Here is a 26,064-nt window from a genome sequence, read left to right on the forward strand (position 1 = left end):
ACGCCATTTTGAGGCCCTACAGGGGCCACTCTCGTCGAGTTTGCAAGAGTGGGAGAGATCCTTCGGAGTGAAAGGAAGAGGTCCCTGTTGTGTGAAAGCGGGACGTTCAGCTGGGGTGCAGCTGTGGGGGGGGGGCGAGGGAGACTCGTCCGCATCGTCTCCTTCTCCCGGTGCACTCCATGCCGCTCCTTTTCATCGCCCCGCATGAGGGTCTCTCCACATCCGGTGTTCCCCAAGTCCTGTGCTCAGTGCTGTGGGAGTATGGCCACCTGTGGCGCGCATTCGGCGCGGCACGAGTATCAGTGCAGTCATTTCAGGTTTGGTGTTCCGAAAATATGGCCACCATTGCACGTTCGGTGCTGCGCAAGTACTGGGGTGCCACCATGGTGTGTTCGGTGCTGTGGAAGTATTGGCACCATCGCCTGACTGGGGGTGTTCGGCGTCGGGCCGGGGGCTGGGAGACCTCCTATCGGTGGAGGTGGGAGAGGCTCGTCCGCGTCGCCTCTCCCTCCCAGCCCAACTTGGACAAATTGTTGTGGAGGTACGTGCAGGACATCCCGCCGTCCAGAGCTGCTGCGGCTGTTACGGAAGAGAAAAGGAAAAAAGGTGCCTCGTTCTCCTCTGGACATGTGGCGGGACTACTTAAGTCTATCCAGGCCCGTTGCGGCTGGCCGAGGAGACATGTGGCGGGACTACCTACAACTGCCCGGGCTGCTGGCTCCTGCCTCTCCTCCGGCTCCCCCATACGTTAAGATTTCCTGACCAAGAGTTGGCGACCGGGCCCGCCTTATATGGGTTGCCGTTGGTTGGGCGTAGCCGTAACCCTGCCCTACTTTGGAAGGTTCCAGAATGGGGGGGGGGCGAATGTTCTGTTTGACTTTCATTTTCTACAGTTTACCGTTATTATTCCTTGTTTGTTGTGTTAAATTAAAAGTTCAAGTTCATTAATGGTCTACGGATTTTGTTTTACCATTTCTTTCTTTTCAGGTTGTTTTTATGCTAAGTTTCTGCTAACAGAGGTTGAGTAACACGGAAACACGTGTAGAGGGATGACGCAGATTTGTACATTACATACACACAAACTCAGACGGGGGGACAGTACAAGTACGACATACAAAGACCCAAGACGAATATAAAACAGTTATTGGTCATAATTATCTCTTTCCGTCTGTGAATTTGAAACGAGGCTGGGTTCCCGTCTTGACGTTGTCCGACCTAGGAGAACTTGAGCATGCCGCTGAAATTGTCCTGGCGAAATCTGTGCCATCGGGCATAATCAAACGTGGTGGTTCTGTCTGGTCTGTCTATGTAAGTCGGGTTCTTCTTTGTCTCGCGCTTCTTCTTGTACTGTCGGTCTGTCGTTCCTGTCGGCCCTTTGCCTTTACTCACGCTCAGTAGAGTCGGGCATTGGGCTTTCCAGTGTCCGACATACCTACAAAAAGCGCATTGGGCTGGCCCTAAGTCTGGTCGTCTTTTGCATAGTGTCGGGGGATAAGTTGTGGGTAGCGATGTCCTGGGGTTGTCCTGTCGGTATATTTCTCTATTTGGTTTGTCCTCGTCTTTTCTCTGTCGTTGCATAGCCTCTCTGCGCCACATACCGAGACTGTCGAGCATAATTGGCGTTGTCTTATTATTTCGAAGGGCTATTTCTAACGTTTCTATTTTATCAAGGTCAAAGGATCCTGCCAGTGGCCACTGTTTGTCATGACTATCTTCGGTATACCTGTGCCACAATTTATTATAGGCTATGGTGACTAATCCATAGTTTATGAACATGTCCTTATTAGGGGTGCCTTCTAGTGGAGCTATATGGTCCACCTCTAATACTCGGTCCGGGCTAAACAGGCTACTAATCAGTGGGGAGAAGACAGACATGACGGCTCGTAACGAGGGACTAAAAAGTCAGCACTGCCTATCTTATCACTAGGTGCAAAGACCGGACAGAATATTTCTATTCACCGTTGTTTGCAGGCAGTGAATACCTCATGGATCAAAAATAATAAAAAGACCAATAAATAACAATGGGGAGAATGAGTAGGTCCGCAAAGATCTGCGTTACCTACCCTTTTCACTATCTGCAAAAAGGGTGGTCTCTTCCCTGTTTGCAGACAGGGAATCTCCAGGAAACAATAGTTTTGCGAACAACAGTTCAGTTTCAAGTAATTATTGAGTGGGGGAGAAAAAAATAAGCACGGCTGCTGCCCTACCTATCCTCCACTGCTTGCAAAGAGAGAGCCCGTTGTTTCTCCGTTTGTAGACAGTGAATCTCCAAATAAATAAAAAGAGCAATACTAGTATTTTTGAACAATCAAGCAATCAAGCAATCATTTCGCAACTTGTCGTGATTACACGACCTTACCCGGACCATGTGGACAGTTTCTTGTCTTCCGAATCCAGCGCCCGATCGTCCTCTTTTTCTCGTATTTCTCACGGCACTCCTGATGGTCCCCAGTCAGGACCGTAGATCACTCGAGAGAGGTCTGTTCGGAACTAGTGAAGTTCGGATGATCGGCTGCCAGACAAGGGTCTATTGGGCAAGAGCTCTCCCGATCGTTGCAGTCGTTCACTCTGTCGTCGGGACCTCTCCCACTGGATCCACGAGTCGCTGATGGGCCCCACGCTTGGGACGCCAATTGTAAAAACCTGAGGCGGGTCTGGGGCAATCGATATTTGCCCGGCGGTATTGCCTCTGTGACCCTCTAGTTATTTAATCAATGAAGAGGCAGGCGCTGGAGACAGGAAAGCAGGAAACAAGGTTTTTATTCTCTCCGGAGGAGAACACAACGAAACGGACAGAAGGTATCGTTCTGAGGTGCTCTAACTGCATCCCTGAGGCCTGGCCTCTTATACACAAGTTTATCTTTTTATTGCATGTAACATATTCTCGTCGATACTTTGATGTACAGAAAGACATCCTCAGATCCCCCTTTGGGCCCGTTCCCACACACATTTACAGTTGAAGTCCCCACCCTAGTCACAACAGGTGATGAGTATCACGCAGCTGGATATTCCGCCGATTCGCGGAATGTGGGGGGTTTGATCGGATCTCATGGAGTGGGGGCTTTGATCAACCCGGGGATCCTTTGATGGGGGAAGCTTTCTATTGTACGGGGAGGGGCAAGGAATGGTATCGGCAGAGCTGGGTGTCGGCCTGGGAACGGGGAAGACAAAACGGGCACACAGGGAAAAAGGGGGTTTGCATCTAAGGGCCGGAGATCATGAAAGGGAAGCAGGGAGGTGTCGCGCTGGGAACAGGATGAGGGCCTGGGGCAGAGCAGTGCCGAAGAGGGGTTTATGACTCAAGGCAGGTGCAAGCAGGGGGTGGTCAGCGTGCAGGCTTAGTGAAGGCGAAGGGCTATGTCAGGGGCCAGCAGCATGCAAAAGGGTTCGCTCTGATCGGGGCATCTTAAAAAAATGGCGGGCGCGCACGACAAAAGTGTGGCATCAGGGGAAGAGGCAAGATGGCGCAGATAATGTTCACCAAAACGTACTAATTTTCAACACACAGATAAAAAAGAAATTGGTTCCATAGGACCCCAAGTACACTGCACTATGGGATATCTGATAGCAGAGATGACAATTGGTAGCTAGAACAGGACACTTATAGACAAGTACTTTTTAGGAGAATCCGTGATAAGTTTGCTGAGGCCCATGAAAAAGTTCTAAAAGTGACATTATGCACCAGTATGCATAATTATAGTAATTAGGAGGTCATAGGAAATTGTAGATTTTGGCAGAGGTCAGAATTCTTTCCTTTCTGCATGATTGTTAATGGCTATGTCTGTAAATTGCACTGTAAATGACAGGTGTGCCTTTATTGATAAGAGGAATATATGCGAGGATGAGTGTTTGAGAGTGCTGTAACTATGTGAGGAAGGGCCTGTGTTTGAGTATGGGAAGAGTTGTGCCTGTGTGAAGAGATGGCTTGTGGGTGAGGGGGTGCATTAAGGTATTGACACTGTGGGGGATGCTGGCATGTTATGAATATTAGACCTGATTCACAAAGGTAACTTACATTTGGGAGTAAATTCACTACTTTAGGTATTCATAGATTCCGAGTGTAATCCTATTACAAACGTGCAAGCTACATGTCTCCACCCCAGAGTAATGCGACTGGCTTACTCTTGAGTGGGTGGGTGTTGTCCCTCCCTTTAACCCCTCACTGACCATCTCTAAACCCCTTGTACTGCTCCCCAATCCCATTCTCTTTAGTAGGAATTCTACCACTTTTGCCACCCACCCGCTACTACTAACATGTATACTTAAGTGTGCAGAGTCTCTGCAGTCAGGTGAAGAACTCTGCACACATAAGTATGGGTCAGGAGGAGGCAAAAAACTGCACGTGGTTTGTGAACTGCAATTTGTATCATGTTTGTAATACTACAAAACATACTATAAAGTGCAGTTTGTGAAGCAGGCCTGGTATGTTTATGTGGGAAGCAGGTGTCTATTGAAGCATGTCTGTCTCTGAGGTAAATGTGTCAGTATACCAAAAATCATCTTAATCACTCATTTAGTCTTTTCTTGGTCTTTTGAGCCTGCTCTTCATTGCTCGTCTAGGCTCATCCCAATGTGTCTTTCATTGGCCCATTAGTCTGAGAGTGATATATTCATCCTCATTCTTTCAGACAGGCCCTGATATCTTAATTATTGCCTTTTTAGGCTGTCTGGTGAAATCATCATGTCTTATTTTGGCTACTGTACATTTCCATTCTTGTTCCCTTAGGCTGACTGTAATGCACTCATCATTGTCCCTTTGTCCTGACCCCTGTAGTGCATTTCTGCTCCGTTAGGCTGACCCAGTGTTTGCCCTAAGTTGGCAGGGTATGCCCAGACGTGGGTCCCTTGCTCACTTTGCTAGCCTTGCTGATGACAGCTGATTAGCCAGAAACCGGTCCCCGAATGCTTGTTTACGGTCCAGGGAAGACATGGCTTGGCAAAGTTTGCCCCCAGTGTCAAGGGCAGGTCTCTTATGTGATGGCTGAACCTAATTTTAAGGGGAAGAAAGGATCGACCACTTCCTGAAGCATCTCCAGATTTCTCACAGGTAGTCAAGAGATGCAACTAGAAGTGAAGCACAATGAAAGAAAAAAACCGGAAGTCTTCCACCAGGCCAGTGCAAACATAGGAATGAAGATTGAAGAAAGAAGCTAGACATGAAAGAAAACTAGCAAACCCTCCGAGTGAGTGACAGGGTCAGACTAGAACAAAAAAAAGGCCTGGGCATCAAAATAAAAGTGGCCCTCATTAGCGAACAAGATATCTTAAAAAAGCACCAACAATTGCAAATCTGCCCAATTTTGCACTTTTAAAGACACGCTGTATAGGTATTTTAGCGCTGTATGTGAGACTGCAGGCATTTGTGGTTGCTGCAGGCAAACTCTGTGATAATATCGGAGAAATCAACACTAAAAACCGACCCACCTGACCATAAAACAGGCCCACAAACTGCTAAAAAAACATTCCACCCTCTATGAGACCAATCAATCGGGCACTGCCTGTTCTCCCTGTAGGCCAGTCCGACCCTAGCGATCAACGGGCAAACAAGCATAACTACAATGCTAGTTTGAACTGTTTTGGTCTCCTTTTTATAGGCCAAAACAGGAAGTAAACTTGTAGAAAGAAAAAGGAAATCATATGCCGCAATGTTATCTTGGGCAATTGAAAACCTAAATACCAGTAAAAAGAGACCTTAACCAAAGGAAAAAAATCTGTCATCAGCTACTAAATTGTTAAGCCCTAAGCTTCCATGTCTGCAGCACTACAGAGACAACAATACACCCAGGGCTTGTGATTATACAGAAATTCTGATACCAGGAAGCAAACTTGTGCAGGAAACAGAGCACACAAACCCACGTAGCCTGAAACCAGAAAGACCCCATATGGCAGCATAACGCCAAAAACAAAGCACAGATACTTTCAATGATGTTAGAAATGCCGAACTGTGGGGCATATTATCAAGGATCGCCGTTTTATCGGCAGAACACTGCCGATAAAAAATAATGGGCTTGATAATACGCCCTTGTTAATTCCCATAGTAGCCCATGTTAACATCAGAACATGGGCTTCTATGGGAATTAACAAGGGCGTATTATCAAGCCCATTATCGCCGTTTTATCGGCAGTTTCCTGCCGATAAAACGGCGATCATTTTAACACCGGTCCTTGATAACCTTTTCGACGCTGATGACGGAACCGCTCCGTCATCAGCCGCGGTGGCGCTGTGCTGATGACGGAGCGGTTCCGTCATGGCCCGCCCGACACGCCTGCGCGGTGCTGATTTCGCGCCTGCGCGGCGCGTTCTATTGAGCGGGCGGGGCCATGATGGAACCGCTCCGTCATCAGCACAGCTCACCCGAGGCTGGTGACGGAGCGGTTCCGTCACCAGCGTGTGAGCGCCGCACGGCCCCCGCCCACTTAGCTCTGCGGCGGAGTAGCCGCAGCAGCGAAGGTGTTAATATGCCCCTCTGACCCCAGGTAAGCGGGAGCAAACATGCAGTTAGGCATCATTGCTGCTTTAGGCTCACCCGAAGCTTTTATCAATGCTGTTGACGGTTCATTCGGGTGTATTCAGTTTTGATCCTGGAGGCTTATCCTAAGGTGTTTGCTTCTTTAGGTTGACCCACTGTGTCCATCTGAACACAGACATTTAATATTTCATCAATGCTCCTTTAGAGTGGTCTCCATCATTGGCTCTTCTATCTGAGCCTGTCTGGTATTTTGCCCTCTCCCATTGGCGGGGGTGTGGGGCGTGGGTGTTCAGATATTGTGCTATTATATCATGCATTTGGCTAAATCTCTCCTCTTCTATATTTCAGGTGACCCGCTTCTATCAAATACCTTCACTGAATCGGAGAGGACAGGAATTCAAGGGTCTCCCGGCCCTCCCGGACCAGTAGGTAGGTCTCATGCATTTTTCAGATGAAGGGATTTCAGGAAGGAGAAGATAAATCCAGAGTCGTCCCATAAACATTCATATCCAAGTAAACTTTGGAAAAATAACCCACTTCATGCTGTATGTATTCTGACCACACACGGACGGAGGAGCAGTAAGTAGCTTCAAGAGCTTAAGAGCGGAGCATCCCCCTCTAAAACCCTGTATCTCCATGGTGCAAGGGTGCCGACCTTGGCGTTAGGCAGCGAATTGTGCACTAATGCAGGAGGCCAGGAATGCACCGTATTTCACAAATACAGTGCATTCCTGACCTTTCACATTGGCGTAGGCCATGTACGCCAATTCCTCATAATTACGTTTTAATGAGATGTTTAATGAAGATACTCCATTACAGATTTCAGTTCTGTCTATTTGCTCTTTCCGCCTGCTGTATGTAAATTTGTTTCATATCTCAGTTTCTTTTACTTTTTGTTTTCAGGACCGTCTGGACCTCAGGGTCCACCAGGACCCATTGGCCCCTCTGGAGAAAATGTAAGTAATTTGAAGCCCCATGGTGCTGGTATCCTACTAGCTCAAGTCAGGCATTGTCTGGCACTTCCGTTCTATTCTTTGGTGATAGGCACAGCTTTGTGCCACCATCATTCCATTCCCTACAAGTCACTAAATAGTGTATTTCACTTCTTATCCACTGGGATGCAACTTCTGTTTTTTCGATTCTTCTATCCTCTTCCAGCCATAGACTGGTGCCTCTGTCCTCCTACTACCTTTTATACGCAGGCTGGTGCCTGTGCCTTTCATTCTGCCAGACACCAGCTAGTGCCTCTCCTACCATTCCTCATCAAGAACCACTGTGGGCCTTTGCCAGCCCTATCCCTTGAGGCTTGTTCCCTAGCTAACTGCAGACAGGTTCCTCTATCGATTCTATCTCTTGTGGGTACAGACTTGGGCCTCCGCTCTCTCATTCCTTGTCAGACATTGTTTAGTATCCTGTCCCCTCTGTACTCTTTCTTGGAACTCTGACTTCTGTTTGGCCGAGAAAAATGATATCCCCTCAAGAGAGTAAGCATGTGCAGTCTTTGTTAGCAGAGGGTGTATTTTTACCTTTACCTTTTTGTGCAGGGTTTACCTGGCATCCCTGGAACTCCTGGAACAAATGGCCTCCGAGGGGAGAAAGGCGACCCTGTGAGTGTTCAGATTTTCACATGTAATGAAGGAGCAGTAAAAGTTTGTTTCTAGGCTGTCATCCAAGATACTAAACAAATACAAGATGTGAATGCCAAGAGAGGGAAGAGGGCTGAACGTTTTCCTGGGTAACAAGAAGGCACCCTTTACTGATTGTATACATAGAATGTCTGGTCTACCATCTGCCCATTTAATGTTAAAGTTGGTATAAACATTTAAATATCTTTTTTAAGATGCATAAATCAATAGCTGATGTGAAAGTGCAGTGGGGCTTTTGAGACTACAAGTCAGAACAGACAGTGCATGACAAAGAATCCCTTCAGTATAGTAAAAGTAGAATACAAATAAAATAACAATGTGGAGGTGAATCCAAAGGTGAAGCAATAAAGGTGGGTAATGACTACGGGTGGTAAGCACATTCCCTAACGGGGGTCCGGAGGATAATTCCTAGCACCCCAACAGCCCATCTGCATCGATCTTCAAAGACAAACATTGTGTCTCATAATGACATCATGAAATGTGGCTGGCCTTACGGCCATCAGGACATTTTCAGAAATTCTAAACACACCACACATTTAACTCCTTGAAGCAGAAAGGTACAGCAATCATTTATGGCATAAATCAATTGAACACAACAATAAGTAGCGCCTCAGCCGCACCCATAGTCAGGGTCCTGAACGCAACCCTCTTACCTGCTTTGCAGTATGGGCACCAAGCCTTCCCCGCGGCCTGTGCCCCTGCCTTGGAGCTCCTTCATTGTACCGGGCACAGGAAAATATTTAAACAGCCACACTATATCAGTCGGGCAAGACTAAGATTGGAATTTGGCCTGGTGAAACAAGCTTTAGACTTTAAAGCTGCCACATCAGGGTCCTGAAGGTGCCTAGTAACTCATTTAAGACTCACTTGAAAAGCATCTTTGAGACTCAGAGTAACCCATGGCACCAGTATCTGCTGGATGCCATGGTGTGTCTTCAAATTGATGAAACTGTGCTAAAGAATGGAGATGTTCCCTAGACAGCCTGGAACAAGGCAATAAACAGGCACCCGAGGATACTCTCAAGGGACCAGGACTTAATTTCACTAGATAACTCGGATATCCTACTCCAGCTGAATAACTCTTACCGGGTGAGAACGCCACAACCATATCTTTTGGAATCCATGCACAAACAGACCCGCAGAGCAATTCTGTGCATGCTACTATTAGGTTTATCAGTGATAGAATTTAACCATACATGGGCCCATCAGGGTGGAGGAAGGGCTTGCAGGTTGTGCAGCTACAGACAAGAATCATGGCTGCACCTCCTGTGCTGTTGTCCCAAGCTAGATATACATAGGAGGAAATTGCGAAAGCCGATCTTTCTGGCCCAAGGAGCTCGCACCTACCTGGAAGCATCCATGCTCTGATTCCCTCAATCCGGACCATGGGTCCTGTCAAAGTGCAGGAAATTTGTTGATGTACTGAGTGCCAAGGTGCACCCACATATCACTCACTCACACAACCCTAAGACAGCCCAAAAGCTGCTAACAGATTATTGCATCTAAAAGGACTAAACTGTGTCATTAGGGCAGGTAAGGTGAACTTAGCCTGGTAAGGCTTGCCAGTGGAAGGACACAAGGAGAGTCCACTTTCACAACTATTCACCAGTGTTGCTGCTAGTGGGGGCACGATTAGTAAGGTTAACAGCTCCGCTACATTACCGTGATAATCCTGACTCACAACTGCGGCCGCAACCATCATATGCACTTGGCCAAGTCTTAACCTATCAGTTCAAAGGAGAATGTTGGATCACATTCTTTAACTTTATGAATGCTTTCTAGCATCTCTCTGCACTTCACAAAACACTTTGATATTGCACTTTATGCTGCTCTCACTTTTTAACAGCTAAAGTATGCTTTCGAATAATTGTGGTACTGGGAGAATGCACTATGGTAACACCTGCAACAAGTGCCTTGTGCAGGGAACACTAAGACTTAAGAGTAGCATTAATTTGACCAAAATATTTGAAATCATAGAATTAATTTTTCCTTTAGCTAATGAACTTTTCTTATTATTTATCTTCTTTGCCTGCTATTTTAACATTTATAAATGTATTATCTTTTTGTATGGACACATGTATTGTTATGTGTTTTTTTTTTACTAACCAATAAAACGTGAATATGGCTATCTGTATGGTTATGGTTAACAGGCCTGTCTATAGGAAATCTGATCCCTCTCTGTTTTTACGCACCACCAGTTTTGTGAATTTAGACCCTGCCCTATTTACTTTAATTTACCTTCAAATGAATATAAATTAATTTCTAGCACATTCTGGAAGCCCTAGCGTTTATAGCGAATTCTCACAGAAGTCCTACTAGTCAGGGTGTAACCTCTATGGAGGGACACTCCTGGTAGCACAGTTCTAGTGGGAACATTCTCATTCAGGTCACACTCTCAGACTCAGGAGCATTTTCCTGGAAACCGCTTCATGTTGAACCCATCTTAGAACATTTTCCTAGGAATGCATTCCTTTCGGAAGCATTATACTGTGAATACCAGTTTTGTGACAACATTCATCAGGGGGCTCAGGTGCTCTGGAAGCTTGTTTTGGGAGTACCACAATTCTGTGAGTCCAACTCACTTGTAAGTTAAACTAATTTGTAGTCATTTGACTCACCTTTCCACTCTAACCACTCTTTTCCAGGGGCATTCTCATTGACATTGTCAAGCATTAGCCTAAGGACATAATTTATCAAGTATTATCTCCCTCGGGTCCCTTGTACTAATAGTTATTATAATTGTAATAATGTTGTCATCTTAGCTAAACGGGCTCTACTCATCTAACAGGCGTACTCTGGATGCATAACTATTATCGGTGCACTCATTTTGAAGTTCTACTCTTTGCATGCAGTCTCCTGGAGCCTCAAGTGTTTAACTTTCTGAGAGCATTTTCCTTATATGGTCTTTCCTGAGAAAAAAAAGGAAAGCTGTGCTCCTATGGGAACATTCATCTCTGAGCTTCACTCCTAAGGGCGTATCAACTCAAAGTTTCAAATTTTGAGGCCACTTTTCCCGGGAGTCTGCCCTTATAAAATACTCCAAATGAGAAATATTCTTCTGTGGTCAGTCGTCTGAGAACATGCTTTGAGAAGAATCACAGTTAAAGGTCTCTTAATATGGGTACCCTATCCACTGGTATCATTATTGTGGGAGCTGGCATGCAGCTAACACCTTGTTGGAGTGAAATAAATCCTTTCCCAATGAAATGGAAAACAAAGTGATATTAAAAAAGACACTGATACTTGCCTGAAAACAGAAGTGACTAGGGATTCACTCTTGTCTTGGAGAATTGACAGCGTGCCCAGAATAAGTATAATTGTGTTAAACTTAAGCCTTGGGTGGTCTGTTATTAACATATGTGCATCATTGCTTCATACTCTTCTAATGGGTTTGAGCCATACTGTCTCACCTCGGCGCCACTGGCCCAAACATGTTCTGTGAAATTTAATTACAAACCTGTCTGCCTCAAGGAAAACAATGGAACATGGAGAGATAATTCCTTCAAAGAAGAGACAGAAAAAAATAAAAAGAAGTTATATGTCTCTAAGTAATGTATTTTGTCAGGTGCTGGTACATTAAATTATTCTGAACCTTGGGGTAATTGGCTGACAGCTGGATTGAAGACCAGGTGTCTAGGTCGCTTGGATGTCTGAAAAGTGTGATGTGGTGGATGTGGAGATGGAGGAATGGGCGTATGAGGAGATGAATTATGGTTTAGAAATGTCTAACCCCTAGAGCAAGCAACTTATCTACAGTAAACCTGAAGGACGGGTAGGTAGGATCATAGAGGAATGATTTGGTAAATAGAGGCATAAATGTGTGATAGAGGTTGGAAATACAAGAAGATTGTTGGGTGCATTAAAAGGTAACTAATTTTTATAAAAACTGTAATAAACACATAAATTGTAACCACACCTCTCTCTTTTTGTTTCACTTAGGGGGCACCTGGTTATCCTGGTCAGCGTGGTGCTAAGGGAGAAAGTGTAAGTGAGGCAATACTGCTTTAACACAAATTCTTCTCCAATGACGACAATCTTTAAATTGTGGGAAGTCTAATGTAAATCCTTATTGGCATCACATTGTAAGAATTCCGCACTTGGACATTATCAACATAGTGTTGCGAGATCCGAACTTTCTACTCGCATTCAATTCCTGACGTGGGACATGACAATTAAATCCTTACAAACGTTCCATTGTGAAACCCCAAAATTATATCCTCTCCTATTTCCTATTGTGAGACTCACCACCTCCCAATATGGGAACCCTTGTTAAGTACCTCTCACAGTTCATATTATGCAACCACATCTATCCTCATTCATCTTGTATTTTAGGATGTCCATCATTTGATTCTCACCCACATCCAACTGTAAGCACTAGCATTATATACTCACCAATCATGGGAATCAACATTAGATACTCAACCACCTCCCATTGTGGAAACCATATTTTGAAATATATCTACCATCCATTGTGAGAATCAACAGTAGATAATCACCCAATTACTTTTGTAGGGTTACATTTTTTTATACACACCATTGTGTGAAGCAACTTTAGAAACTCACCCACCTACAATTGGGGGAATCACAATCAGATACTCACCCACCTCCCATTGTGGGAATCAACAGTAGATATTCATTTATTTATTTATTTAAGAAGTTTTGTATAGCGTTAGCCAGACCGCAAGGTATCAGAGCGCTTCACATAATTACAAGGCGGTGCAAAAAGAAAGCAAACAGAGCATGGCAAAGTACAATATAGTGCACAGAGACATTCAAGGTGCGAGTCACAGTGGAAGAAGAGGGAGAAATCCATTGCATGTTTTTTTTTTTCTCTTAGGACATTCCAGGGTGATCCTATCTGATAGTTAAGGAGCGATCAAGGAACAGGATTTTGAGCTTGCTTTTGAATTTAGGGAAAGAAGGAATAGTTCTGATGTCGGGGGGATAGAGTTCCAGATTTTGGGTGCATTCCCGGCGAAGGACCGGTCCTTGGTTTTTTGTTTTCGCGTTTTTAGTGGGATCAGGAGTAGGGTGTTAGAGCTGCTGAGGTTCCTGTTCTGACCCGCTTTTTTAAGTTTGGCCGCCAGATATTTAGGTTTGCCAGTGTGAAGGGCTTTGTGGGTGAGGCATGCTGTTTTAAAGTTCACCCGCAATTCTATTGGTAGCCATTTGAGTTCTGTTAGTGCCGGAGAGATGTGGTCAAATTTCTTTATTCCAGTGACCATTCTGGCAGCCGCGTTAAGGGTTGTTTTCAGTGGAGCAAGATGAATTTTGGGTATTCCGGAGAGGATTGCATTCCCATAGTCAAGTCTTGATAACACCAATGCTTGGGTGGCTTGTTTGAGATCATTGGGTGGAATGAACAGTTTTATTTTGCTTAGTAGCTTCAGATTAAGGAAGGCGCTCTTAGCCGAGATCTTGATGTGTTTGGTCAGATCTAGTTTGGAGTCAAGTGTGATGCCTAGCGATTTGACGGAGTCCGCTAGGGAGAGATTCTTATTGAGCGCGTCTATATCTTTTAGCCATTCGATCATTTGTGGGTTTTCTTCTTTGTTTGAGATGAGGAGTAATTCCGTTTTGTCAGGGTTCAGCTTTAGATGGGTGCTTGATAGCCAGCATTGGACTTCCTTTAGTGTTTCTTTGAGTCTGTGAATGTCATTAGCAGAGGAGATTTCCAGATAGATTTGAGTATCGTCTGCATAGAGGTGGAAGGGGATGTTAGCTTTCCTGAGAAGGGTGGAGAGGGGTTCCATGTAGATGTTGAAGAGTTGAGGGGAGAGTACTGAACCTTGTGGAACTCCTCTATTGACTGGATGACGGTCGGATTCAAAGCTTCTCATTTTGATTCTTTGAGAGCGATTATGCAGGAAAGAAGAAAACCACTTGAGGACCACATCATCTAGTCCAGCCCTTTCTTCGAGGGCTTTGAGGAGAAGAAAGGGGTCAACTGTGTCGAATGCTGCAGATAGGTCGAGGAGGATGAGGAGGCAGCATTGGTCTTGGTCAAGTGATTTGTGTATGTCATCAATTATGTTAAGGATTGCAGTTTCCGTGCTACACCCTTTCCTGAATCCTGACTAATGTGAGTCCAGGAGGTTGGTATTGTTCAAGTGCTGTGTTAATTGTTGGAGAACACACCTTTCTAGTATTTTGGAAAGGAGAGGAAGATTGGAGACGGGTCTGAAATTATTTAAGTCATTTGCATCGAGGCCTGGTTTCTTTAGCAATAGGGTGACTTGTCCCACTTTCAGGCAATCTGAGACGGTTCCGTTTTTTAAGCAGCTGTTAATGAACCTGCACCAAAGTGGGGCTAGGGAGAGTTTCAGTTTTTTGGCTAGAAGAGCAGGAAGGGGGTCAAGGGCATGAGATGAAGGTTTCGCGGTGGAGATAAATGTGACTATTTCCTCTTCTAGAATGGGCTGGAAGAGTGACCATGGTTTAGTATTTGGTGGTGGAGCGCAACCAAGCATCCCCCTATGCTGCTATGGGGTCGGGGAGAGCAGTTGATGAACAGTGAGCGCTCAATCTTGGAGACCTTGTCATTGAAGAAGTTGTCGAAGTTGTCGCAACGTTCTTTGGAGGCCTGTCCAAGCGAGGAATCCGGTTTGGAAGTTTGTTGTTTGATAATACTGAAGAGCTCCTTGGGTCTGTTTTTTGCGTTGTCGAGAGCAGATCTGCAATACATGGATTTCTTGTTCTTAATATGGTTGTTGTACTTCTTCCGGATGGATCTCAGTTTGTCTCGGTGGGAGATATTAGGCACACTTCTCCATTGTCTTTCAGCAGCTGTTAATTGTCTCCTTTCTTCATTAGTGTCCGAGTCGAACCAGGATCTGGACGGAATGGTTCGGTTCTTTCTTTGTTTCAATGGTGCTAGATGGTCGAGGAGGTTTAGCATATTGATGTTATAGAGTGAGGTAAGATCGGTTGTGGATAGATTTTCATCGTTAGGAAGGAGCAACTTTAGCCTATCTTCCATGACTTCCAGGGGAATCTGGGAGAAATTTCTTCACCATTTGGGAGGATCCTGCACAGGAGGCAGGGATAGGACTCTTTGGTTAATGTGGAATAAGATCATGTGGTGATCCAACCAGTCCACTGGGAGGATGTTGTCGATTGTAATTGTGTCTTGTTGAGCAATGATGGCATCCAAGGTCGCTCCTTTGTTATGAGTTTCTTCGGAGCAATGTTGGGAAAGGTTATTGTCACAAAGGAGAGTATTAAGCGATTGGATTAGAGCGTTATTGGATTCATTCCAACGTAGGTTGAGATCCCCCAAAATGATGTGGTTAATGTCTTTGAGTGCGCAATGGGCAATCAGGTCAGAAAGATGTTCCCCAAAAGTAGTGTTGTTGCCGGGTGGGTGGTAGAGAAGGTGACCTACTAAAGGGCTGTTGTCCTTAAGCTTAACAGAGACCGATAAACATTCAAAGGAGCTATATTCGCAAGGGTCCATTACAGTGATGTCAATATCCTCTTTATGGATGATGGCTATCCCTCCACCGCGTTGGTCTATTCTGTCTTTATTGATGAGTTTGAAACCCGGGGGCACTAACATGTCAAAGCAAGGTGGGGAGCATTCCTTTAGCCAAGTCTCCGTGATGAACGCAATGTCTAACTCCTGAGAGAGGATGGCTTTGGCAAGTTCCGTTGCATGCTTGTGGGCAGATCTACAGTTAATGAGCATGCAGTTGGTAGCAATATTGTGTTTGGTCGTCTGCTTTTCTAAGGGGGCCCTCGGTATGAAGGTGAGGGCGGGTGGAGGTCTGGTAAGCGTCACAGGTGTGATATCTCTTCCGAAGCCCGTGATCACTTGAATCTTGGCGTTGGTGGCAATTGGGGGATGGGAAACATAGGTGGAGGCTAGTTCCATGGCTTCTTCGTCTGACATTGCTGCAGCAGATCTGAGAGGTCTATTTGATTGGGTCTCCACATCTTTACTAGTGTATGTCTGAGCTTCAAATGCGGGGGCTGAGGTTCTTGAGGGAGAATGAAGTGGGATCCCCGCGTTAGTTCTAGGGGGCGTTGGTGGTCGTTTCTCGGGCGTAGGTAAGTTTCCAGAACAGACATTGAGAGTAAAAGAGTCATTCGAATCAGCGGCCCTGTGTTGGACATGTCGGGGCTTACGAGTCTTATCAAGATTGGAAAGCATGTCTTCCAGACCGCTGCATATCATTTCAAGCTGACTCTCTAGTAGGGACAACCGGTGCGCCATATTTTTCTGGGCTGGTGATGAGCAGTTATGGGTAGGGGCATCTCGAGGGAAGGGGGGCCAGATCTCCATTGGGGTTTTAATGCTGGGAAGGTCAACTGGGCTGTTGGTATTAGAAGCCCTTGTTCGGGTGTTAGGTCTTGAGCTCTTCCTCCGTGGGTCAGTTGGGGTGATGCGGGGGTCCGTAGACCGGGCTCTAGGGAGGGTGTTATGTTGTTGGCGTGGGTAAGATTGCTGGGGCGGTGGAGCTTAGTCTTCTCTGGTAGGTTGCTGGGGGTCAGTAGGCTGATCTCGTGGGATGCTAGAGTGATGACGAGGAGGATGGGATAGCGGGGGGAGCGGGCGTTGGTCGTCATTAGAGACCTGAAGGCTGTGGTTCACAGGGACAGCGTGTTGAGGGGGGATTCTGAGGGGGGGACTGGGGTGTCTCGTCTGGAGGGGGGGGAGGATATTTCTAACTCCTGCAGAGGGAGGTAGCTCGGGCATTAGGATGGGGTGGAGAAGGACGTCGTGACTGTAGGTGTGCTGTGCAGAGGGTGGGGAAGAGGGAGTCGAAGGCCTCTAGGTTCTCATTATTGGCCTGTACCAAAACTGTGCCATTAGAGTAGATGGTCACTGAAGTATTCCCTTTTCTATTTGCCTGGTTAGGTAGGGAGGTTGTCAATTTGCAGCTGTGTGATGTGGTCGTCGTTTTGGATATGTGCAGTTGTATTCTCAATACGGAGTTTCAGCTTTCCGGACTATCTGTGTGGAAGATGAGGTCCATCTTAAACTGTCCTTTGGAGGAGCAGTGGTATGTGTCGGCAAATAGAGTTTCTGGGTGTTGTCTGATTAAATTGTGCTTGTGGTTTCTTCTCGCTTTTGGAGAGAGGTTAGGGGGGAAGCTAATCACGAAGGCGTTCACACTGTGAGGTTTCATGTGGGACAAGGTAGGAGGTACGACGGAGGGTGACGTGCCTGGTGGCATTGTTGCAAGCTGAGGGGGGGAGGATGAGCTGAGCAAGGGGACAAGAGGGCTAGCCTTGGAAAGGGGGCCGTGATTGAGGAGGCAACGAGTAGACAGGAGGGATAGGGCGTAGGCTGAGGTATGAGAGTGGATATTGCGGGAGGGTGAGGGTGACGTGCGGATGATTGATACCTTAGAGCTTTCCTTGAGATGCTAACCTCATTGTGGTAGGCGGAGGGTAGATCTTATTAATTACCATCAATAAACCATCACTATCATCAATAAACTCTTGCTGTTTCGGCGTCTTAGGAGGCAGCCATCTTAGGGCCAGTCGTTGTCCATCAGTCTAGGCCTAGCTCTACACTATTGTTGAATTAATAGACCCGGGGAGCCCACCGTGAACAGCAGGTGGGGGGGGGCCTTTCCTCAGCCCGTACCGCGATCTGGCAATGTTGGGGGGCAGCCACTCGCTCTTCCCTATGTCACTTTCTGTCTAAAGTGGCGGACATCTTGAGGTCAGGGACCGTTAATCAGCCGATTTCAACTCGCTGGAAAGATGAATTGGGCCTGAGGGGCCCATCCTGTCAGAAGGATGGGGGGGACTTGCCCAAGCTCGTTGTATGCATCGGTAAGGTGGAGGCAGCCTCACGATCTACCTTTCAGATGGTGCAGGTCCTGGGCGGTGGCCATCTTGGGGCCAGGCGTCACCGGATCAAAGTAATCCCCAGTTGTAGCGGTGAGGTTTTACCCCTGCTTATTGTGGCCTCCGTTGAGGAAGGACATATAGACAACTTTAGAGCTTGTATGCAGGCATTAGCTGTATGGATGGACAATCATTGCCTGAAGCTGAATGGTTCAAAAACGGAGGTACTGGTGGTAGGTGGTGATAAACGGAAATGGGCTGACGACTGGTGGCCTAAGTGTCTGGGGGTAGCACCTATTCCGTGCGTCGAAGCCAAGAATCTAGGGATCTGGGTAGACCCTTCACTTTCCTATGAGTCGCATATTAGGCGGGTGGTCGGAAAGGGTTTCGGGGTACTCAAGATCTTAAATAAAACCCTGGATCTGCTCCCCCTGGAGGCAAGACGCACGATGACCCAGACCTTGATCACATCCCGGATTGATTACGGGAATGTCCTCTTTCTGGGAGCATCGTGTAAAAGCATAGGGCGTCTTCAGGTACTACAAAATGCGGCAGCGCGGCTTGTGCTCAGACTCCCCAGAAGAGCGGCATCCAGTGCAGCTCTGGCGGCCCTCCACTGGCTGCCTGTTAAAAAAAGAATACTGTTTAAAGCCCTCTTGACTTGTCATCGGATCTTGTGGCAGAAGGCTCCCCCATATCTGGCTGACCTGATCACCAGATATGAGCCAGTGCGAGCACTTCGGTCCTGTGGAATGGGCTCTTTGGTGACCCATCGATTTAAGAGGGCAAAAATGGGAGGTCGCTCTTTTAGAGTGATTGCTGCCATAAGTTGGAATAAACTTCCACTTAACCTGCGTCTTGAGCAAACAGAAAGGAAGTTTTGCTGTCTGTTAAAAACTCACTTGTTTACATGCTAAAAGGGTTCTGGTATCTGCTGCTGGTTAGCTCTTATGTCTTTTTTTGGCTCCACAATTCTACGGCGCGGCGACACGCCGGGATGGCGCAGCCATAGCGCTCTATAAACTTCTTTATTATTATTATTATTAGTGTATGTCTTGGGCGGCGGCTATCTTAGGGCCAGGCGTCGCCGGATCAATGTAGTCCCCGGATGTAGTGGTGGGGGGAGAGGATCGGTCCCACCGTGAGCGCGGGTGCGGGGGGGGGGTGCCTTACCCCTGCGTGTTGTGTCTTCAGTTGTGGAAGGGGGCAGCCGCGCCGATCTTCAGCGGCCGCAAAGGACACATCGCGAGTTCGCTCATCTCCGGTGGGGGCCCCGGGAGTCTCTCCACTCCGATCCGGTCTTTAGTGCAGCCAGGACTCTTCCACGGCAGAGCGGCTATCGGACCCACGATAGGCTCAAGCTGAGTCCCACCGGTGGCGCGGGATCAGCGCGACCCGCCTAGGAGACACAGAAGCAGCTCCTTGTTCCCGGGCAAGCCAGCAGATCAGACGCGCAGCCCATCAAACCAGCGCGGTAAGTCGGGACCGGGGGTTAGATGTCAAATCAACATTAGGTAGTCACCCACCTCACATTGTTGGAATCATCATTGGATATTCATTCACTTCCTTATGTTGGGTTCAGCATTAAATACTCACCCATGTCCCTTTGTTGGAATCTATATTAAATACTTCCTATTATGGGAACCAACATTTAGGCACTCATTATGAGTCAGGTGAAGCAGAATTACTTATGCCTACGATCCCTCCAGGGGTGTAGGCCATCAACCAGGACTCTCCAGCCATCTCTATCCTTGGCTTTTCTTTCAATCTGATTCCAGGTGTACCCATCTCCTTGCAGTCAGCCTTAAGGCCTTGGCGCCAGGTGTTCTTGGCCTTCCTTTTTTCCTTTTTCCTTGAGGGTTCCGGGGCATGGCTTGTCTGGTGATGTTTGATGTGGGTTTGTGGAGGCCGCAGCGTCTTTTCATAATTTCTTCACAAGTAGGAAGTTGGAAAGTCTGCTGTCATAGTTTGTTGCTGTTTATGGTGTTTGGCCAACTAATTTGTAGGATTTTCCTCAGACAGGTGTTGATGAAGGGCTAGACTTGTTGGTGGTCACTGTTGCCCTCCAAGTTTCTGCTCCATACAGAAATACAGTTTTTACATTTGTGTTAAAAATCCTGATCTTGGTTTGCAGTGTTATGTCCTTGAAGATCCAGATCTTCTTAGGCTGAATGAAGGCATCCCTGCTTTGCAGATTCTTTCCTTGACGTCAGCGTCTGTGCCACCCTGCTTGTCTATAACACTGTTGTGGTAGGTCAAGGCCTCAACCTCTTCCAGTGCATCACGTGCAAGAGTGACTGCAGTTGTACTGAACCTGTTACCCTCCAGGATCTTGGTTTTCCCCTGCGGATGTTGAGGCCAAGTTGTTCGGATGTTGCTGGCACATTATCAGTCTTCTCTTGCATCTGCAGATGGTAATGGAAAAGTAGGGCTAGGTCGTCTGCAAAGTCCAGGTCGTCGAACTGCATCCAAGGTGTCCACTGGGTCCCATTGCTACTCATTGCTGTGGATTCATCATGATCCAGTCTATTGCCAGCAGGAAGATAAAAGGCAAAAGCAAACAACCCTAGCAGACCTTAGTCCTCGCTTCAAAGACTTCATCGAGTTGTCCTCTATGGACTTACTTGAAGGTCATTCCCTCATAAGAGACCCTGATGGCTCTTTTGAGTTTATCTGGTACACTGCAGTAGTGGGGGAGTTCCCAAAGGGCCTCTCTGTCCACGCTGTTGAATTTCTTCTCATTGTCGATGAAGCTGACATAGAGGGGGAAGTCCCATTCCATCAACTGCTCAGTGATGATGTTCAGTATTGCAGTCTGGTCTGTACAGTATCTATCTTTGCGGAAATTAACTTGCTGGTCTCACAAAGGAGTATCAACTTGTTCTTTCGTTCTGGTCAGGATGACTCTGTTAACACTTTGCCTGGGGTTGATAGAAGTGGAATTACCTCATGGAATTCTGGTCCACCTTATTCCAAGTGTGTCACCTTTTCCACACTCTGGTAAGGGAGAACCGGACCTTACCTGATTTTACAGTTCTTTAATTCCATGTGGTAAAATCGCACATGGCTTTTTCTATAGGAGCAGCCACAATTCATCCCCCATTTTTGTTCTGACAGGGGGAGCATACAGTGGCAGAAAGCATCTTCCACTTCTCTCCCATACTCCCCCAAATCCCCTTCCTCACCCTCACCCCACCCAGAAGTCCCCACATACATTCCTCACCTATTTGGGGAAAGAGGTAAATATACGCATTAAACCCCACCGAATTGTGAATTCCATGTGGTTTTACAACCAGAAAATCGGTCACACACAGTAATTCTCCACTCAACGTAGTAAATGTATAGTACTGGGGCAGATTTACTGTAAGGTGATAATGGTAATAGTAAAATTGCGTGCAATGTCATCAGTGATGTCATCAGTGATGTCATCAGTGATGTCACTGACCATGTCATGAATGATGTAATATGTGACATGATCAGCAGTGGATTGCGGGTGCGCGATATATAGTTAGTGCAACTAACTATATATGCGAATTTCAATGGTTTTGTGTGAGTAAAATAAGGTTTTGTAAATGCTAATTCCTAACTATATATGGTCTATAACCTATGTTTTTTTCAGTGAATATATATATATATATATATATATATATATATATATATATAGAGAGAGAGAGAGAGAGAGAGAGAGAGAGAGAGAGAGAGAGAGAGAGAGAGAGATACTCACCCAACTTCCATTGTCGAAATCGGTATTGGCTACTCACATACCTGCCTTTTTGTGAATCAGCATTAAATATTTATTCAACCCCCGTCATTGGAACCCGAGTTACAGTCTCACCCACCTCCATCTCTCACTACAGGAATCAATTCTAGAAATGTACACTATTCCCTTCATGGGGAAAATAAAATATACTCACCACCTTACAACATGGTACCACAGAGTTTGATCTTTGTCCAACCCCCATTGCGGCAACCAACATTAAATCCATGTTTGTCACCATTTGGGCGATCACATATTTGATCCTCACCCACATCCCTCCACGGTACTTCCAGCATTAGCTAAAATAAAACACCGTCCAGCTTGTATGGCAGGTTGAGTTGACAAGATGTATTACCTCGTGGTCTACTATATGACCAATGTATAAAAGACGTCCATGCTGGGGTGTTTCTTTATTCGTACCTCCACTGAAGATACAACATACTTTGGGAATAAGAATGGGGTGTGTGCTGATTAAATATTTTCAGTCACCTGTACAAATTCGTCCTTTTAGAAATACATTCTCCAAGGTAAGAACACTTAACTCAATCTATACTCCGCCTTCAGATCTGCAAGCGCTGTTAAGAGTCTTTAATAAAATCTATATGCACACGGTGCACCTAATGTAATTGCTTTATGTTCAAAGAATTGTTTTACGAGCACGAAAAACAAACAAGCTGTGTGCCGCAGAGTCATTGCCATTCTAAGAGCAATGCAATTGTAAAGCTGTGGTCAGTAGAAATGGAATCCACCATGCACATCTGAGCACAGATCGAGGAGCATTTGTTATAAACGCAGATACAAACAACTGAAGACACAAGAAGCAAGAAGATACACTCACATCCTAATAGTATAGCCCTGATAGTTCTGTACGGATATTTAAAATGAAATGCCTATTTTGAATACACACATTGCTTGCGGAAGTACCATCTCTGCCCACTTTTCTGAGAGTCATCTCAGCAGCCAATGGCTGACACCTCTTGTGGTTGGAGTAGAGGGCTCCAAAAGTAGCCAGTTCCACACCACTCTTTCTGGAATGCAGGAGAAAGACCACCTTCCTCACTAGGCAACGGTAATGACTCCATCTGATGCAGTTGCGCCTCCCCACTCCACCTCGTTACAGCAACAGAGGTCTCAAGCTTCCATGCTCCTCCTCATCGACAACCAACATAGACTTCTGCTCCTGATGCGTGTGTGTTGAATCAGCCTTTATTTAGAAGCCTTGACGTTTGATTGTCACCTATTTACTGTGTGGATGGGTCCTTTCTTTCTTCCAAAGGCTCCACTTGAATTGCATTTACATCAGGAAACTGCCTTAATCTTCTGCTATCTTAGATGATAACATGTACAATTCTACTGTGCAGTACTGTGTTACCTGGAAAACTCAGGTATGTATTTGAACATCTGCCAAATACATTATCACCAGTAATTTCTCACATGTGATAGGCATCCTGCAAAAAAAAAAACATTAATCCCTAGGGAATTACATCCCATATTTCATGGTTTTATGAAACTATGGTGCTCTGGTCCTTCCAACACTTTGAGGCATATTATCAAGCAGGGCGATAGGCAATTATCGCTGCTTTAGCGGCCGTTTTCGGCTGCTAAGTGGCGATAATTCTATCGCCCTATAGCAAGCTGTCGCTAACTGATGTTAGCGACAGCTTTTAGGCGATAGCATGTCAGCGATGTTTATCGCTTATGACATGCAAAGTGGGCGTACCCAACCAGTTAGCGACTGAAAGCAGTCGCTAACGTCGCTATCGCCTATTAGCAAGGCAGGCGTAACGATGGAAATATTTGCGCTAAGCGCGAATATCTCCAAATACTAACACCTGCCCAGACCAGTTCTTAGCCATGTTATCCAATGGGAGGTGGATAACATGGCTAAGAGCATTTTGTCGCTACTGCGTGAATATCGCTGTATTCTCAGCGATATTCACGCATTTCGCCACTATCGCTGGATATTTTAGCACAGTGGAGAAAAACGTTGCTAATAGCATGTTTTCTCCGCTAACATATCCAGAAATAGGCAGCGATATAAAAATGCGCTAAGCGCATTTTGCGATAAATAGCGCTATTCCTTGGTAATATGCCCCCTGATTCTCATTCCACCAGAGAAAATTAATGATCAGCGGCTTCTGTAGATACATAACCATTACAGAAAGCTGTAGTCCAGCAGCACAGGCCTCTCCTCGTGCTTGTTATTCGCCTCTTGGTGCATCTTCCAGGAAATATGCAGCGTTTGGGGAAAACAGTCTGTGCAACGAATTTGCTTGAGGAATATCCTCAGCCAATTAACAATATGGAAACAAAGGTGTAGAAAAGGAAAAAAGACCTTCCGAGTGATTCAGGTACACTTGACTCTTGTTTCAACCATCACTATACCCACCAAGCCATGCCCTTAAAATACAAGCATGCCTGAAAAATATGTAGGAACTGAATGGAATTGCCTCATTAGAGCTCAGGAACACTTAGGGATAACCCTGCCGGGGGTTCAGGCATGTTTTAAAACGACAAGATTCATTTAGAGAAGCGTGTTTCCTATCCCACCTCAAACGGCAAGTAATTCCTAACCAGATGTGAAGAAATAAGTGCAAGGACTAAGCCTACAGGAATTACCAGGCCGGTAATTTTTCCACGTGTAGCTAATTACCTAGGTTCTTCGTTCCCTTCATTTTTCTTTCTCCTGCTGTAATTTTCTTACAAGTATTTCAATCACCTTGTTTCCCTCCCTCGAGTAATACCTCTAGACCAGTGTCTTTGGCAGTCTTCCTTTTTAATTTTCTGTCACTGTCTACTGATTTTTCCCTTCCTTCCTATTTTGGTTGCACTTTCTATACTGTTTTCAACCTTTCTCACTATCTTTTGCCAATTGCTATTTCTCCAGATCCCACTTTTTCTCTTGTCTACACTCTATCTTTATTCATTTTCACATGCTGTTTTGCTTCTGCATTCTTTGCCCCTTCCAATCCTCTGCTTGAATATCTGTCCTATTCACTAATCTCTCTCTTGATGGTTCTGCTCACTCCATTTTTCAGCCCAATCTGTCTCCCTGACATTCACTCACTGCTTCTCTCTCATGTGCCCCTCACTCTCTGTCACTTTTCCCTCAGTATCCACTGCCTTCTTCTTCTTGCCCCTCCTAGCCCGCTGTGATAATGAATGTTTCTGTTTCAGGGTGAGCCTGGCGTGAAGGGGGAGCAGGGCGACCGAGGCCAGCCGGTAAGGTGTACCTATTTTATGTTCAGGTTGTTTTGCTGCGACCTCTGTCTAGATGTCGACACCCTAGCACCTGGTCCAGCTGTCAAAACCTTGAACTGTGAGACATAGTCCACAACCTTCTCTAGCATGATGATCCATTCATATCTCTACAAAACCAGAGAACTGCCCAACGAGCCCTCCCGCCTTTACCTGTGCTTTGTAATCCATCCCTTCCTCTTCCGAAGAAGTGAAATACTAAAGACCTCCCTCTCTTATGCATCAGCATTCCAGTCTAGCCCTCCAACTACTAAATTAGTATGATGTACGACATAAATCTCTCTCCTTTACCCCAGTATTTTAATATAGCCAATTCTCTACTGATACAGTGGACTAACATTGGACCCTCCCGTACCACACCACAGTAATCCTCCTCAGCATCCCTTAACTGGCATCAGTAGTATTATATCCTGCTCCATCCCTACATGTACTGTATCTCTGAAGAGTAAACCATGCCTCCCTCTCCTAACTCAGACACTCTAATCCAGTCCTATTTCACTGGTATCCCAATGACACTGTATTATATGGTCACCTTACCAATGAAGTGCACTAAATCCTTCTATAACATATTTCTTCTGCTACAAGCTTCCTGGTGTACTTTGAAATCCTGTCTTATACCACAAATGCGTAAAAATGCAAACCTTAGTTTTTATATAGTACAAACCACGTCTGTACACTAACCTCTGTATAGAGTGCAGATCTCTCATACACACTAAATGTATTACCATTGCAACAAAATTAATGTTACAATTGCCAGATCAGAGCAGAAGTACCGATGAGGTCTTCCAGCATTGCAAGATTCGCACACATTCAAGGGGTCAATATCAACCAGACCTCAGTCTTTCTTGGCCAGGGCTATTATGTGTCCCCCGCATTCTGCAACCACAAACTCTTTTTGTCCTCTCCTCCCAGTTACCAATGGACTGTAGGGGCAAATCCAAGCAACCTGGAGCTTAACAAAGGTAAAGCAGTTCCAATAACATCCCCAGAGCTCTGCCATCCTCCTTTGCTCCAACTCTGAAGAGTCATACTTCTTTAGTGTGAAAAAGTTGCTTTTTTCACTATCACCATTAATACCAGGTCACCAACAAAAGTATCTACTATTTTGCAATCCACCAAAACATTTCCATCCC

At 45.8% G+C, this 26,064-nt stretch overlaps 1 protein-coding gene across 4 annotated transcripts in view; it reads left to right on the top strand.

Moving 5' to 3' along the window:
• EMID1 (EMI domain containing 1) overlaps window positions 1-26,064 on the top strand; it is a 543,734-nt gene that overhangs the window by 479,390 nt on the left and 38,280 nt on the right. For all 4 annotated transcript variants that reach the window (XM_078667173.1, XM_078667172.1, XM_078667170.1 and 1 more), the window contains 5 exons: window positions 6,818-6,898; window positions 7,373-7,425; window positions 8,014-8,076; window positions 12,055-12,099; window positions 24,851-24,895. In XM_078667173.1, the coding sequence (XP_078523299.1) occupies window positions 6,818-6,898; window positions 7,373-7,425; window positions 8,014-8,076; window positions 12,055-12,099; window positions 24,851-24,895 (287 nt within the window). The remainder of the gene's footprint in view (window positions 1-6,817; window positions 6,899-7,372; window positions 7,426-8,013; window positions 8,077-12,054; window positions 12,100-24,850; window positions 24,896-26,064) is intronic.

The sequence above is a fragment of the Lissotriton helveticus genome, chromosome 11 (genome assembly GCF_964261635.1).
Source record: "Lissotriton helveticus chromosome 11, aLisHel1.1, whole genome shotgun sequence".
Classification (NCBI taxonomy): Eukaryota; Metazoa; Chordata; class Amphibia; order Caudata; family Salamandridae; genus Lissotriton; species Lissotriton helveticus.